At 50.0% G+C, this 14228-nt stretch overlaps 1 protein-coding gene across 1 annotated transcript; it reads left to right on the forward strand.

Annotated features, from left to right (window-relative positions):
• Positions 1-2299: 2299 nt before the first annotated feature.
• Positions 2300-13543, forward strand: DOHH (deoxyhypusine hydroxylase). The gene is made up of 5 exons (XM_053580299.1): positions 2300-2392; positions 6651-7011; positions 11015-11091; positions 11992-12229; positions 12706-13543. The coding sequence occupies exons 2-5, from the start codon at positions 6738-6740 to the stop codon at positions 13023-13025; spliced, it is 909 nt and encodes a 302-aa protein (XP_053436274.1). The 5' UTR covers positions 2300-2392; positions 6651-6737; the 3' UTR covers positions 13026-13543.
• The last annotated feature ends 685 nt before the right edge of the window (positions 13544-14228 follow it).

Consider the following 14228-nt stretch of genomic DNA (forward strand, 5'->3'; position numbering starts at 1 on the left):
GCCATAAAGTGTTGTTTTCTTTTCTTTTTTCATTTCAAACTATGTTGCAAAGAGTACTTCATTTTTTTTTTTTTTTGAGACAAAGTCTCACTCTCAGGCCCCAGGCTAGAGCCCAGCTCACAGAAACCTCAAGTGCCTAGGCTCCAGCGATCCTCTTGCCTCAGTCTCCCAAGTAGCTGGAACTACAGGCTCATGCCACTAAGCCCAGCTAATTTGTTTGTTTGTTTACTTATTTATTTACATATGAGGTCTCACTGTGTTTCCCAGGTTGGGTTTGAACTCCTGGCCTCAAGTGATCTTTCCACCTCAGCCTTCCAAATCTCTGGGATTACAGGTGCAAGCCACTGCACCTCACCCAACAGTTGCAATATTGTATGGCCATTACCACTCTCCCTCTCTAGAACTTTCTCATCCTCCCAAACTGAACCGTGTCCCCATGAAATGCTAATTTCCCATCTCCTCCTCAGAAGCCATTCTTTCTGTCCCTGTGAATCTGAGGACTGTAGGGACCAACTATGTGTGGAATCACACAGGATTTGTCCTTTTGTGTCAGACTTATTTCACTAATATCCTTAAGATTCAATACCTTGTAGTCTGTCAGAATTTCATTGTAAGGCTGAATAATATTCCTTGTATGGATAGTTCATTTATTCATTCATCTGTCAATGGACACTTTTTTTTTTACGTTTTGGCTATTATGAATAATGCCTCTATGAAAATCTGTGTGAAAGTAACTGAATCCTTGCTTCCATTTCTCTTGTACAGGTAGCTAGGAGTGAACTGCTGGGGCCATACAGTAGTTCTATGTTTAACTTTTCGAGGAACTACCATACTGTTTTGACATAGTTCCTTTAAACTTCCCCCTTTTCTCTCTCTCTTTCTTTCTCTTTTCTTTCCTTCCTTCCTTCCTTCCTTCCTTCCTTCCTTCTTTCTTACTCTTTTTTTGAGACAAGAGTCTTACTTTGTCGCCCTTGGTAGAGTGCCACAGCATCACAGCTTACAGCAACCTCAAACTCTTAAGCAATCCTGTTGCCTCAGCCTCCCAAGTAGCTGGGACTACAGGCGCCCACCACAATGCCCAGCTATTTTTAGAGACGAGGTCTCGCCCTGGCTCCAGCTGTCCCCCCTCCCCCGCTGGTTTTGAACTCGAGAGCTCAGGCAATCCACCAGCCTCAGCCTTCCAAGTGCTGCGATTACAGGTGTGAGTCACCTTGCCCAGCCCCAAACTCCTCCTTTTCTTGTATGGGCAGCATACTGGTGACAACCGTGGTGGTTTGGATCCTTACAGGGTTGGTAAAGGTGAGGAAACTGACTGGATTTCGACTCTATTTCAGAGTTTCAGTGAACACGACCATGAATGGATAGGATGAGGAGGCAAGGAGAATAATTGATTTTGGGTCCATTTTTCTGGTTCTCAATCTCAGAACTTTGTAATCGTCCTTGACAGGATCCATTCTCTCAAATTACATATCCAAAATCCATCTGCAAAACCTGTTAGCTCCACCTTGAAATAATCCAGGACCTGAGTACTTCTGGACTCTCTGTCCCCACCCTCCTCCCATCATCTGTTTCCTATCCACCAGCTGGAAAGATCCTGTTAACACCTAATTCAGGGCATGTCATTTCCCTGCTTGGGACACAACAGTGGTTTCTCATCTTATCAGAGTAAAAGGCGTAAAAGGTGGCTTTCCCCCCAAACATCCACTGTATATTTTTCTCCTCAGCATGTATCACTATCTAATATTCTACCTATTTATCTTAATTATTTTGTCTTCCTTGGAAAATAATATTGAACTCTATGAGAATAAAGGTTGTAGGTTGACTTGTACTCAGCATCCATTCACTGTTTCTTTGCCCGTAGCTCACTGAGTGGGGCGCCAGCCACATGCACCGAGGCTGGCGGGTTCGAGCCCAGCCGGGTCTGCTGAACAACAAAGACAACTGCAGCCAAAAAATAGCCGGGCGTTGTGGCCGGCGCCAGTAGTCCCTGCTACTTGGGAGGCTGAGGCAAGGGAATCACTTAAGCCCAAGAGTTTGAGGTTGCTGTGAGCTGTAACGCCACAGCACTCTACCGAGGGCGACATAGTAAGACTCTAAATAAATAAATAAATAAATAAATAAATAATTGATTGAACGACTGCAACACTTTCTTTTTCTTCCTTAGCTCGAGTTCTAGTCCCACCCCATCCGTTGGTCACGCCCCTGGGCCCTGGCCACGCCCCTGGGTCCTGACCACGCCCAGTCCGCAACACTACGCAGGCTCTGCGGCTAGCCGGCTGCAGAATCAGCACAGACCATTACCAGGTGGGGAGGCCGGAGATAATCTTTTGGGGCAGGAATCGTCAATTCTCTTCCCTGAGGAAAGTCCCTGGACCGCTGCCGATATGATAGTGTGAGATATGGCATTGGTGCCGACTTTTGTTTCCGGGCCTGTCTCCCCCTTGGGAACCTTTCTCTGGCTATTGTGAATAGCCCCTACCGAAGCTGCTTTGGTGTCGTCCGGCCCGGTCACATGGACGAGAAGATGGCAGCCTCCAGAGCGCGCTGCGAGCGTCCCTACTAGGGAAGCGGTTGTGGTGGCGTCGCCTGTGGGAGCTGGCCGGACCAACTCGGGAGCTCGGTAGAACGTTCTGCCGGCGGGGAGCACGGTGCGGGGTCCAGGCCTGGCGGGCGGGCGCAGGGACAGCTCTTCGTTGAAGCATCTAGTCTCGGGCATTCGTTGGCTGAGGGTAGGGTGGAAGTTAAAGGATCCCGAGTCCTGGCGATCTCTTCCTCCTGGGATTTGGAGGCCTGCCTCGGGGAGCCAACACGTGAAGGATCCCATGCGGGCGACCTCTTTCTCGGAGTTTGGGGGACTTTTAAAGTCAACCTGTGACAGATTAACATCCGCATAGATCTATCCCTACTCATTCCTCCTGCCTGCCTCTAAGACTTTTCACAGAGTTGAGCGGCTTTTCAGACTCTGCCTTCTTGGTGAGGATCTGTTCCCTTGAATCTCAGGCGTACACTCTTGTCCCCCTTCCCAAAAAATTGGACTAGGATGTGAGTTTTGGACTTGGAGGTGGCTGGGTGTGTACCCTTCCTTCTCCTTCTAAGCACAGAGGTGGGTGTTGGGTTCCCTGGGGAAACAATACTAGCTCTAGTGAGTATTATCAGAGGGTTTGTGTTGTTAAACAGGGTGGTTAGAGATGGTCACCCTGAGAAAGAAATAACTGAGCAGAGACTCGAAGGAAACCCAAGACTTAACTTGTTAATGCTTGAAAAAGCTCAGAGACATTGGCCACAGTTCAGGTTTCACTCAAGAGCTGTACAGCCAGCCTCTCTTATCTTTATTCCTTCCTATAGTGAGAGCTGCCTTCTTGGCCACAGATTTCCATCTTTCCCAGGAGTTTAAGGTTTGGGAGCCTTTCCCATATATCTTGAGGGAGGTCCTGTTTAGACTGGGAGTCAGAAGTCCCTGGGTTCTGTGTGCTCTTGAGACAAGTCACTGCTCACATGTGTAAAACAAGGAGTTGGATCTTAGGTCCCTGGCATCTTACACACTCTTGTCTCTAATGATCCCTCTTCCAGGGTGTCATCATCCTTTGATGGCCCTGTGCATAGTCAGCTACTCTTCCCTCATTAAACCACAGAAGGTTGCTGACATGCCATAGCCTGCCAGTCCTGTTTATGAAGCATCCACCACATCCTCAGCTGGTCTGGAGGTCTGAGAGGGGTCCTTATTCCCATCTGTAGCTGTGTCATTCCATTTTAGTTCATCTACTCAAAGTATTGGTGGTTTAGAGCCTGACTCTGGAGCCAGGCTGCATGGGTTCTTAAACCTTCAAGCTGTTACTCGGCAAATTATTTAACCTCTCTGTGCCTTTGTTTCTTTGTAAATGGGGACAGTTCTAATACCTACCTCATAGGATTATGATGAGGGTTAAATGAGTTAATATAAAGATGTAGACTGCCTGGCACACAGCAAATTCTACATTAAGGCTATACTGTTGTTTCACTTTTGTTTTTTTTTTGTTTTTTTTTTTTTGGCCGGGGCTAGGTTTGAACCCGCCACCTCCGGCATATGGGACCGGCGCCCTACTCCTTGAGCCACAGGCGCCGCCCTCACTTTTGTTTTTTATTGAGGATCTATTGTGTGCTTGTCATTGCACTAAGTAGCAGTGAGAAAGATAGACTTAGTCCTTTCCTTCAGGGTTCTGGTCTTTTGAGGGATTACTAACTGTAAGCAATTAAACCAATAATGTTTAGTGGTGGTAAGTGCTTTAGAGAAAAATAAAAGCAAACAAGAGGAGTAACATTGTAGATTGTGATCAGGGGAAGCTTCCATGAGGAGGTGATATTTCAGATTGAAGGAAGAGAGAGATGAGCCATGGTTGAACAGCAAATGCAAAGTCCCTGAGGCTGAGGAAGAATGAACAAGGAGAGAGAGGGAGGAAGGCATGGCAGGGAGGTGACAGGACAGGTCATGCAGGGCTTTTGGGATTGGATTTTTTTTTTTGAGACAGTCTCACTTTCTAACCCTTGGTAGGGTACTGTGGCATCATAGCTCACAGCAACCTTAAACTCTTGGGCTCAAACAATTCTCTTGTCTCAGCCTCCTAAGTAGCTGGGACTATAGGCTCCGGCCACAGCGCCTGGCTGTTTTTAGATACCAGGTCTCACTCTGGCTCAGGCTGGTCTCCAACCTGTGAGTTTAGGCGATTCATCCGCCTCGGCTTCCCAGAGCCAAGGATTGCAGGCATGAACCACCACATCTGTCTTTGAAGGATTTTATTTTATTTATTTATTTTTATTTTTTGCCATTGAAGGATTTTTTTGAGACAAGAGTCTCACTATGTTGCCCTTGGTAGAGTGCTATGGCATCACAGCTCACAGCAACCTCAAACTCTTGGGCTTAAGTGATTCTCTTGCCTTAACTTCCCAAGTAATTGGGGCTACAGACACCCACCACAATGCCTGGCTATTTTTTTTGTTGTAGATGTTATTGTTCTGCAGGCCTGAACTGGGTTTGAACCTACCAGCCTCGGTGTATGTGGCTGGTGCCTTAGCCGCTGAGCTACAGGCACTGAGCCACATTGAAGGATTTTTTTTTTTTTTTTTGTAGAGACAGAGTCTCACTGTACCGCCCTCGGGTAGAGTGCCGTGGTGTCACACGGCTCACAGCAACCTCTAACTCTTGGGCTTACGCGATTCTCTTGCCTCAGCCTCCCAAGCAGCTGGGACTACAGGCACCCGCCACAATGCCCGGCTATTTTTTTGTTGCAGTTTGGCAGGGGCTGGGATTGAACCTGCCACCCTCAGCATATGGGGCCGGCGCCCTACTCACTGAGCCACAGGCGCCGCCCCACACTGAAGGATTTTATTTTATTTATTTATTTATTTTTAATTCTTCTTTTTTTTTTTTTTTTGGTTTTTGGCCGGGGCTAGGTTTGAACCTGCCACCTCCGGCATATGGGACCGGCGCCCTACTCCTTGAGCCACAGGCGCCGCCCACATTGAAGGATTTTAAACAAGGGAGTGAAATGGTCCAGTTTACTTACTGAGAGGATTCCTGAATCAATTATATAAGCTGCATAACAAATCACCCATTCTTAGCAGCTTAAGTGATTCTCTTGCCTTAGCTTCCCAAGTAGTTGGGGCTACAGACACCCACCACAATGCCTGGCTATTTTTTTTGTTGTAGATGTCATGGTTTGGCAGAATCACTTAAATCTTATTTATTTATTTTTGAGACAGTTTCAAGCTGTTGCCTGGGTAGAGTGTCATGGCATTACAGCTCACAATAACTTCCAACTCTTGGGCTCAAGCAATCCTCTTGCCTCAGTTTGTCTATTTTTAGTAGAGATGGGGGTCTTGCTTTTGCTCAGGCTGGTCTCGAACTCGAGAGCTCAAGTAATCCACCTGCCTCAGCATCCCAGAGTGTTAGGATTAGAGGAGTGAGCCACTGCGCCCAGCCACTTAGCAGCTTTATATGACAGTGAATGCTAATCTCACACAGTTGCTGGCTTGGTTTACCTGGTTTTTTCTGGCGTTGGTCTCTAAGGCTGCAGTGAAGACATAGGCTGGGGATGCAGTCATCTGAAGTCTCGTGAGGGGGTGGAGGAGTTGCTTCCAAACCACTTCTCTCACATGGCTGTTGGTGGGAGCCCTCAGTTCCTCACCACATTGGCCCCTACACAGGGCTGCTTGAGCATCTTCACAACATGGCAGCTGGCTCCTCCCAGAGAGAAAGCAAGGAGGAAACCATTGTGCCTTTATGCCCTAAGCTCAGAAGTCATATGCTGTTATTTCTTCCATAACCTATTGTTTACACAGGTCAGCCCTATTAGGAGTGGGAGGGGACTGACTGACTATACAAGGGCATGAATACTAGGAGGTAGGGTCACCAGAGGCCATCTCAGGGACCAGTCATCTCTCTGGTTGCTGTATGGAGAGCAGATGATGGAGTGCATTGCTGATACATAGGTGTGGAGAATGAGGCTTAGAGAGGTAAAGTAAGTTAGGGACACCTAAACAGCACCTAGATGGGATCACAGCTGGGCTTTCAACCAGATGCCCAGTGGGTAGGAAACCACCTGCCTTGGTTCTATGAACAAGCCATTGAGCTGGTGAAGGACACCTCTGACCTGAGCTACTGTTTTCTGCTATAGGTACTTAACACTCCTGTTACCCCAAGTTTAGCCCAAATAGGGCTGTGGGAGGCCCAACTCATTGACAGGCAGGAGGAGGCAGGCACCATGGTGACAGAGCAAGAGGTGGAGGCCATAGGACGGACACTGGTGGACCCCAAGCAGGCTCTGCAGACCCGTTTTCGAGCACTGTTCACGTTGCGTGGAATTGGCGGCCCAGGTGCCATCTCTTGGATTAGCCAGGCCTTCAGTGATGATTCTGCCTTGCTCAAGCATGAGCTAGCGTACTGCCTGGGCCAGATGCAGGACTCCCGAGCCATCCCTGTGCTGGTGGATGTGCTGTGTGACACCCGTCAGGAGCCCATGGTGCGCCATGAGGCAGGTGAGTAACCAGGGTCTCATGACCTACTGTCTGTGTCCAGGACATGCCCCTCTTTTCTGAACTTTCCTCTTGGCTGCCTTATGTGTCTGTGTGGTCACTTGGGGGACATATATTAGGGACAGTCAACTTTCTGTTAAGTACTAGATAGTAAATGGCTTCTGCCTTGCAGCCCAGACAGTGGCCCATAAGATCCATCAGAAGCCGGGCGGTGCCTATGGCTCAGTCGGTAGGGCGCCAGCCCCACATACCGAGGGTAGCGGGTTCGGGCCCGGCCCCAGCCAAACTGCAGCCAGAGAATAGCCGGGCGTTGTGGCGGGTGCCTGTGGTCCCAGCTACTTTGGAGGCTGAGGCAACGGAATCGCTTAGGCCCAGGAGTTGGAGGTTGCTGTGAGCTGTGTGAGGCCACGGCATTCTACTGAGGGCCATGGAGTGAGACTCTGTCTCTACAAAAAAAAAAAAAAAAGATCCATCCACCCGCACATTGGCCGGGTGCGTGATGGCTCATACCTGTAATCCTAGCACTCTGGGAATCTAAGGCGGGTGTGTCACCTAAGCTCAGGAGTTCAAGACCAGCCTGAGCAAGAACAGGGCCCTATCTCTACTAAAAATAGAAAAAACTAGCCGAGCGCTGTGGCGGGCGCCTGTAGTCCCAGCTACTTGGGAGGCTGAGGCAAGAGAATCGCTTAAGCCCAGGAGTTGGAGGTTGCTGTGAGCTGTGTGAGGCCATGGCACTCTACCAAGGGCCATAAAGTGAGACTCTGTCTCTACAAAAAAAAAATAGAAAAAACAAGCCAGGTGTTGGGACTGGTGCTTATAATCCCAGCTACTCAGAGGCTGAGGCAAGAGGATTACTTGAGCCCAAGAGTTTGAAGTTGCTGAGTTATTACTATGCCACAGCACTCTACCTAGGGAGACAGAGTGAGACTTTGTCTCCAAAAGAAAAAAAAAAATTGTTAGTATATAGCTGTGGTTGTATACCAATAAAACTTTACTTGTGGCTCAGTGCCTGTGGCTCAAGCGGCTAAGGCGCCAGTCACATACACCTGAGCTGGTGGGTTCAAATCCAGCCCAGGCCCACCGAACAACAATGATGGCTACAACTAAGAAATAGCCGGGTGTTCTGGTGGAGACCCCTATGTCTACAAAACCCAAAAAATCAACCAGGTATGGTATCAAGGGTCTATAGTCCCAGCTACTTGGAAGGCTGAGGCAGGAGGATCACTTGAGCCCAGGAGTTTGAGGCCACAATGAGCTGTGATACAACACTGCACTCTAGCTTGGTGGCATAGCAAGAAGACCCAGTCTCAAAAAAAAAAAAAAAATAGGGTAGAAACCATTCTTTGCTTATACATAAAAGGAGTAACAAGCCACATTCTAACGCCTGGTGTATATTGTTTTCTTTTTTTTTTTTTTTGTGGTTTTTTTGGCCGGGGCTGGGTTTGAACCCGTCACCTCTGGCATATGGGACCAGCGCCCTACTCCTTGAGCTACAGGCGCCGCCCAGTGTATATTGTTTTCATTCCATTCATATGGCATACATTTAGTGAGTGCCTTCTGTATGCTAAGCCCTTTCAGACATACAGAAGGCACAATAGTGATAAGACAGATACAGATTGTTCTAGTGAGGGACACAGACAGCAAAGGAGATAAGTTTTAGTGCATCTGTGTGGTAGGACCATTTTTTCTGTAACCTGAGACTTCATTTGCAATTAGGTGAAGGGGAGCCAGACAGCAGGTGTACAAATGCGAAGGCCACCATCTTACCTGTCCCAAAGGTGCTTTTGGGTTCTATTTTGAGAAAATGCAAAGTTGGCACCTGTATCCAAGGCTCTACAGAGAGCTGCCCCCAGGCCTGTAGTTCTACCTGGGCCCACATATGTGTAGCCCCACTGGCCTGAGCTCTAGTTTCTGGCCAGGAAGTCTGACCTGTGTTTCCATTTAATTATTATTTTCTATTTTATCATTATTATTATATAATTTTTTACAATAAAATCACATTTATTAGTTTTTCTAAATCAAATCATATCTAGTATCACCACCCCCCACTACAACATTTGTAGGAAATTTAGTCTTAGTCATTTTGGAGAAATGGAGGAATAAGAATCCTGGAATCTAAAAAGTCCCATGAGCTTGAGAAAGATTCAGATGTTCATTATAGATAGTGGCTAGGATGTTTACTGACTAAATTCCCCAAATTCAGAGATGCCATGGCATCTCTTCCCATTAGGATGTGGCTCCCAGGGCCACAGCACGTAGTCCTCACACTCCAGATGTGCACAGGCCATTATTTTAGCCTGCTCTGTCACCTGGCTAGAGTGCTGCAGTGGTGCAATCAATGCTCACTGCAGTCTCTAACTCCTGGGCTCAAGCTATCCTCTGGAGTAACTGGGACTACAGGCACCTACCACCACATCCAGCTCCATTTCATACATTTTTGGGCATTTTTAATATTCCTTGAGGTAGTCTGCAGCTTTGCTGGGCTGTCCCAGCTAACTGTCATGATATCAATTATAGGTTTTTGTTTGTTTGTTTGTTTTTTGGGGTTTTTTTTTTGCATTTTTTGGCTGGGGCTGGGTTTGAACCTGCCACCTCCGGCATATGGGGCCGGTGTCCTTTGAGCCACAGGCGCCGTCCTCAATTACAGTTTTTAGTAGAGCTCTCTTTACAAAGAATGTTCTGCCCCCAAACTTGCTTTTCTCATTAACTCTGTTATCTTTAGCAGAACACCAGATCATGTTATGGTGGAAACATGTGAGTGCTAACGGGGAAATATAGCATCAGATGGGGGTGATGAGGGTACTGCAGATAGGGAGGTTTTACAGTTTCTTTTTTTTTTTTTGTAGAGACAGAGTCTCACTTTATTGCCCTCGGTAGAGTGCCGTGGCCTCACACAGCCCACAGCAACCTCCAACTCCTGGGCTTAAGCGATTCTCTTGCCTCAGCCTCCCGAGTAGCTGGGACTACAGGCGCCCACCACAACGCCCGGCTATTTTTTGGTTGCAGTTCAGCCGGGACCGGGTTTGAACCCACCACCCTCAGTATATGGGGCCGACGCCTTACCGACTGAGCCACAGGCGCCACCCAGTTTTACAGTTTCTAATTAGTCTGATCTAAAGACACCACAGTGTAGTAAAGGGGTGGTCTGAGTAGATATCTAGGAGAAGCATTCTGGGCAAAGGGAACAGCTTATACAAAGGGCAGGACTGTGCCTGGTGTGTTGGAGGCACAGTGAGGAGGTCCATGTGGCTGGAGCAGAGTGAGGAGGAGAGGTCAGGGAGCAGATAGGGCAGATCATACAGGGCCTGATGGACAACTGGAGAGGACTTGGGTTTTGATTCTGAGGGAGGTGGGGGCTGCGGAGGGCTATGAGCAGAGGACAGATGGGAATTGATATCCCTCAGATCCATTAGGATGTTCCTGATTTTTAGCACCAGCATCCTGGACTCTTGAGTTTGCTCAAGGAGGCACAGTTCCTGTCTGTGCTCAGAGAGAATGGATTCCTCTGTCGGCATGAGGCCCTGCCCGTCTTGAAATCTGCTGATTTCCAGCATACTGCACCCCCATTGCACCCACTCCTTGGCCTCAGGGCCTTGGCACAGGTTGTCCTGCCTTGTCTGGAGGCCTTGTCTGATTGGGTGAGCTTCCTCTCTCACAACACAGCTTAAATTCTTTTGGTGGAGTGAGGAGGTTGCTATTCCTGGCAGGCTCAACTCATCCAAATGTTCCTGGAGCGCCTTATCAGCTGGGGTTGTAAGGATATAACTTGTCTGTGGGTCTTGGGTGCAGGGTCAGTTTTGCTTTTTACTATAGCCTTGTGTGGTTCCAGACACTCAAGGGAAGGGATTGATTGTCTCAGCTTGGAGCATGTACTGTTGTAGCTCCAAGCAGCTGTGGCCAGAGGCTGGACCACTCACCATGGGAGGGCAAGTCCATGGCCCTCACCAGGTAGTGCACATTTACTACCCACCTACTCTGTGTGGATTTTCTGGCTGCTGTTTCCTAGGGGAGGCCTTGGGAGCCATCGGGAACCCAGAAGTTCTGGAGCTGCTGAAGCAATATTCTACGGACCCTATTGTTGAGGTAATGTGGCCCTCACCACTTCTCCCTCTTGGCCAGGGGCTTTGAAGAGTTCCCCCCCGCCCCTGACCCCTCCTCACCACTTCTCCCTCTTGGCCAGGGGCTTTGAAGAGTTCCCCCCCGCCCCTGACCCCTGAGCCAGCCTGAGCATCTTCTCTCCAGAGACATCCAGTCCTGCTTCCCCACTGCCCCACCCCTCAATCTCCAACTGCCTACTATAGCTCACTGCAACCTCCAACTCCTAGGGTCAAGTGAATCTCCTGCCCCAGCTTCCCAAGTAGCTGGGACTACAGGCACCTGCCACGACGCCAGCTAACTTTTTTTTTTCTTTTTCTTTCTTTCTTTTTTTTTTTTTGAGACAGAATCTCATTTAGTAGAGTGCTATGGTGTTACAGGTCACAGCAACCTCCAATTCTTGGGCTCAAGTGATTCTCTTGCCTCAGCCTCTGGAGTAGCTGGGACTGTAGGTATCTGCCGCAACACCCAGCTATTTTTAGAGGCAGAGTCTTGCTCTGGCTTAGGCTGGTCTCAAACCTGTAAACTCAGGCAGTCCACCCGCCTCAGCCTCCCAGAGTGCTGGGATTACAGACATGAGATACCATGCCCAGCCTAATTTTTTCTATTTTTGGTAAAGATGGGGCCTTGGTCTTGCTCATGCTGGTCTCAAAACTCTTGACTTCAAATGATCCTCTTGCCTCAGCTTCCTAGGTTTACAGGCATGTCATTTCCTCATTGGGGCCTTCCCTGGCCCTCTCTGCCACTCTTGTCACTCTGTTGGTTTAGTTCCTGTGCCAGCCATCTGTCACCACCGCTAAACCCCCAGCCCCAGAGAGTGGAGTTGGCCCCATCCCGCCCAGGACCGCTCAGGACCTCCAGCTGCCTAAGTGCCCCCTCTCCCTTCAGGTGGCGGAGACATGCCAGCTGGCTGTCCAGAGGCTGGAGTGGCTGCAAAAGCACCATGGGGAGCTGGTGGCAGGGCCCTACCTCTCAGTGGACCCAGCCCCACCGGCTGAGGAGCATGATGTGGGGCGTCTGCGGGAGATGCTTCTAGACGAGACCCAACCACTCTTCAACCGCTACCGGGCCATGTTTGCACTGCGCAATGTAGGTGGCAAGGAGGCTGCCCTGGCACTGGCTGAAGGTGAGGAGGGGCTCCCAGAGGCAGGTGGTATCTCTGTCAGTGTCCCTCTGTGTGGCTCAGGGACCCTCTGTGAAGTAGACCAGGCCTGGCCCTGATTGTTTCCTATGGGATTGTTAATCCACACAAGGGCAGGGCACAGCAGCGCACACCTGTAACCCCAGCAATTTGGGAAACCAAGGCGGGAGGATCACTTGAGGCCAGGAGTTTGAGGCTGCAGTGAGCTGTGATCATTTCACTGTATTCCATCCTGGTGTCAGAGTGGGACCCTCTAAGCCAGTATACTTCTCCCTGGTTACTCTGGCCTATAGCTCTGGGTCAGCTCCCCTGAGCAGCCCTGACCACTGGGCTGGGGCACTGGTGTCTTCAAGACAGAATGCCAGTTTTAGCTCTGTTGTTCCTTCTCTCCTCTGGGTGTCTAGGCTCTGGCCCAAGCCAGTGGTGCTGCCCAGAGCGTGACCTCCTTCTCCGTCCTGCAGGCCTGCACTGTGGCAGTGCCCTCTTCCGTCACGAGGTTGGCTATGTCTTGGGCCAGCTGCAGCACGAGGCAGCTGTGCCCCAGCTGGGAGCTGCCCTGGCCTGCAGCTCCGAGAACCCCATGGTGCGGCACGAGTGCGCCGAGGCCCTGGGTGCCATTGCCCGGCCTGCCTGCCTGGACATGCTACGGGCTTATGCAGCTGACCCTGAGCGCGTGGTGCGAGAGAGCTGCGAGGTGGCTCTGGACATGTACGAGCACGAGAACCAGGCAGCCTTCCAGTACGCTGATGGGCTGGAGCAGTTGCGTCAGGCCCCCTCCTAAACCCTCTCCAATCGCCTGGCTTGGGCTCTCTGTGGACCCTCAGGACTGCTTCTCCCCCGCAGGACTTAGGCATCTAAACTGGGTTTTTGTAAATCAGATGTCATTTGTTGTCTCTTGCTGCGCTGCACTGTGAGCTGTTTCCCCACCTTCCTGTGCCATCCAGCTTCACAGTTGCATTTGCACCTGGACTCTCCCCACCAGGGCCCAGAGCAGGGCTACAGCGTGGAAGGTTCCAGGTATAGGGGTGGGACTCTGGGAAAGAATTCAGGAGGTGCAGCTCAGGATGGGGGTATCTTGAGAAAGAGGGTTTTAGAGGCACCCAGGAGCAGAGCAGCAAATGGGGCACAGGGTCTGGGGGCCTCAGACCCCCTGGGGAGGGACAGGGAGGTGGTTCCTTCGTGGGTTGGGCCAGGGGCATAGGGGCCGAGGAGGGGCAGGCAGACCCCAGGGGCTGGGGAGAGATACTGCCCAAATGGAATATTAAATTATTTTTGGCAAGTGATGACTCTTCTGAGTGTGTTGGGGCTGTTCTCACAGGATATGGCCTAAATGTGGGGGTCGGGCATGTTGCGAGCAGCATTAGGATTTGTGCTGCCCCTGCTGCATGACTATCAGTGACAGCACACCTGTGCCTCATTTTACCTCCAGTTACTTAGGGGAAAAGTCTCCCTGGCCAGCTCCCTCCAAGGGGAGTCCAGCCCTCTAGTCTGACCCTTCCCAGATCTTCTCCTCCCTCAGGTCCTACTGGGGGCATAGAGGAAAGAGTTCGCTGCTACAGCTAAAAGGCTTGGCTGTGGGTACCCCTTCCAGCTCCCCCAGTTCCTGCACATGCAACCTGGGGCAGCCCCTTTCCCTCTCTGTAGAATGGGTAGCTACAGAAGCATAGGTCCACAGCCACCTGTCTGCAGCCTCTAAAGCCAAAAAGAAAAATTGGGGGCAAAATCAACATGGGCTGGTCGTGACATACAGTAGCATCTCCATAGCTGATCAGCTCCCGACACTGACCACCTCCTTAAGTTGATCTAATCTTCCTAGACCAGACATACACCATGTGTACATGTTTCTTTATGTTGACCAGTTTGTTACAGTCCCTTGGGTGGTCAACTTATAGAGGGTCTACTGTATTTTGCTACAGAATGGTGGTTTTCAGCTGGGTGATCAATCCTGCCTTGGGGACAATTCTGATTGTCACAGCTGGGGTGG

Source organism: Nycticebus coucang, chromosome 2, assembly GCF_027406575.1.
Source record: "Nycticebus coucang isolate mNycCou1 chromosome 2, mNycCou1.pri, whole genome shotgun sequence".
NCBI lineage: Eukaryota > Metazoa > Chordata > Mammalia > Primates > Lorisidae > Nycticebus > Nycticebus coucang.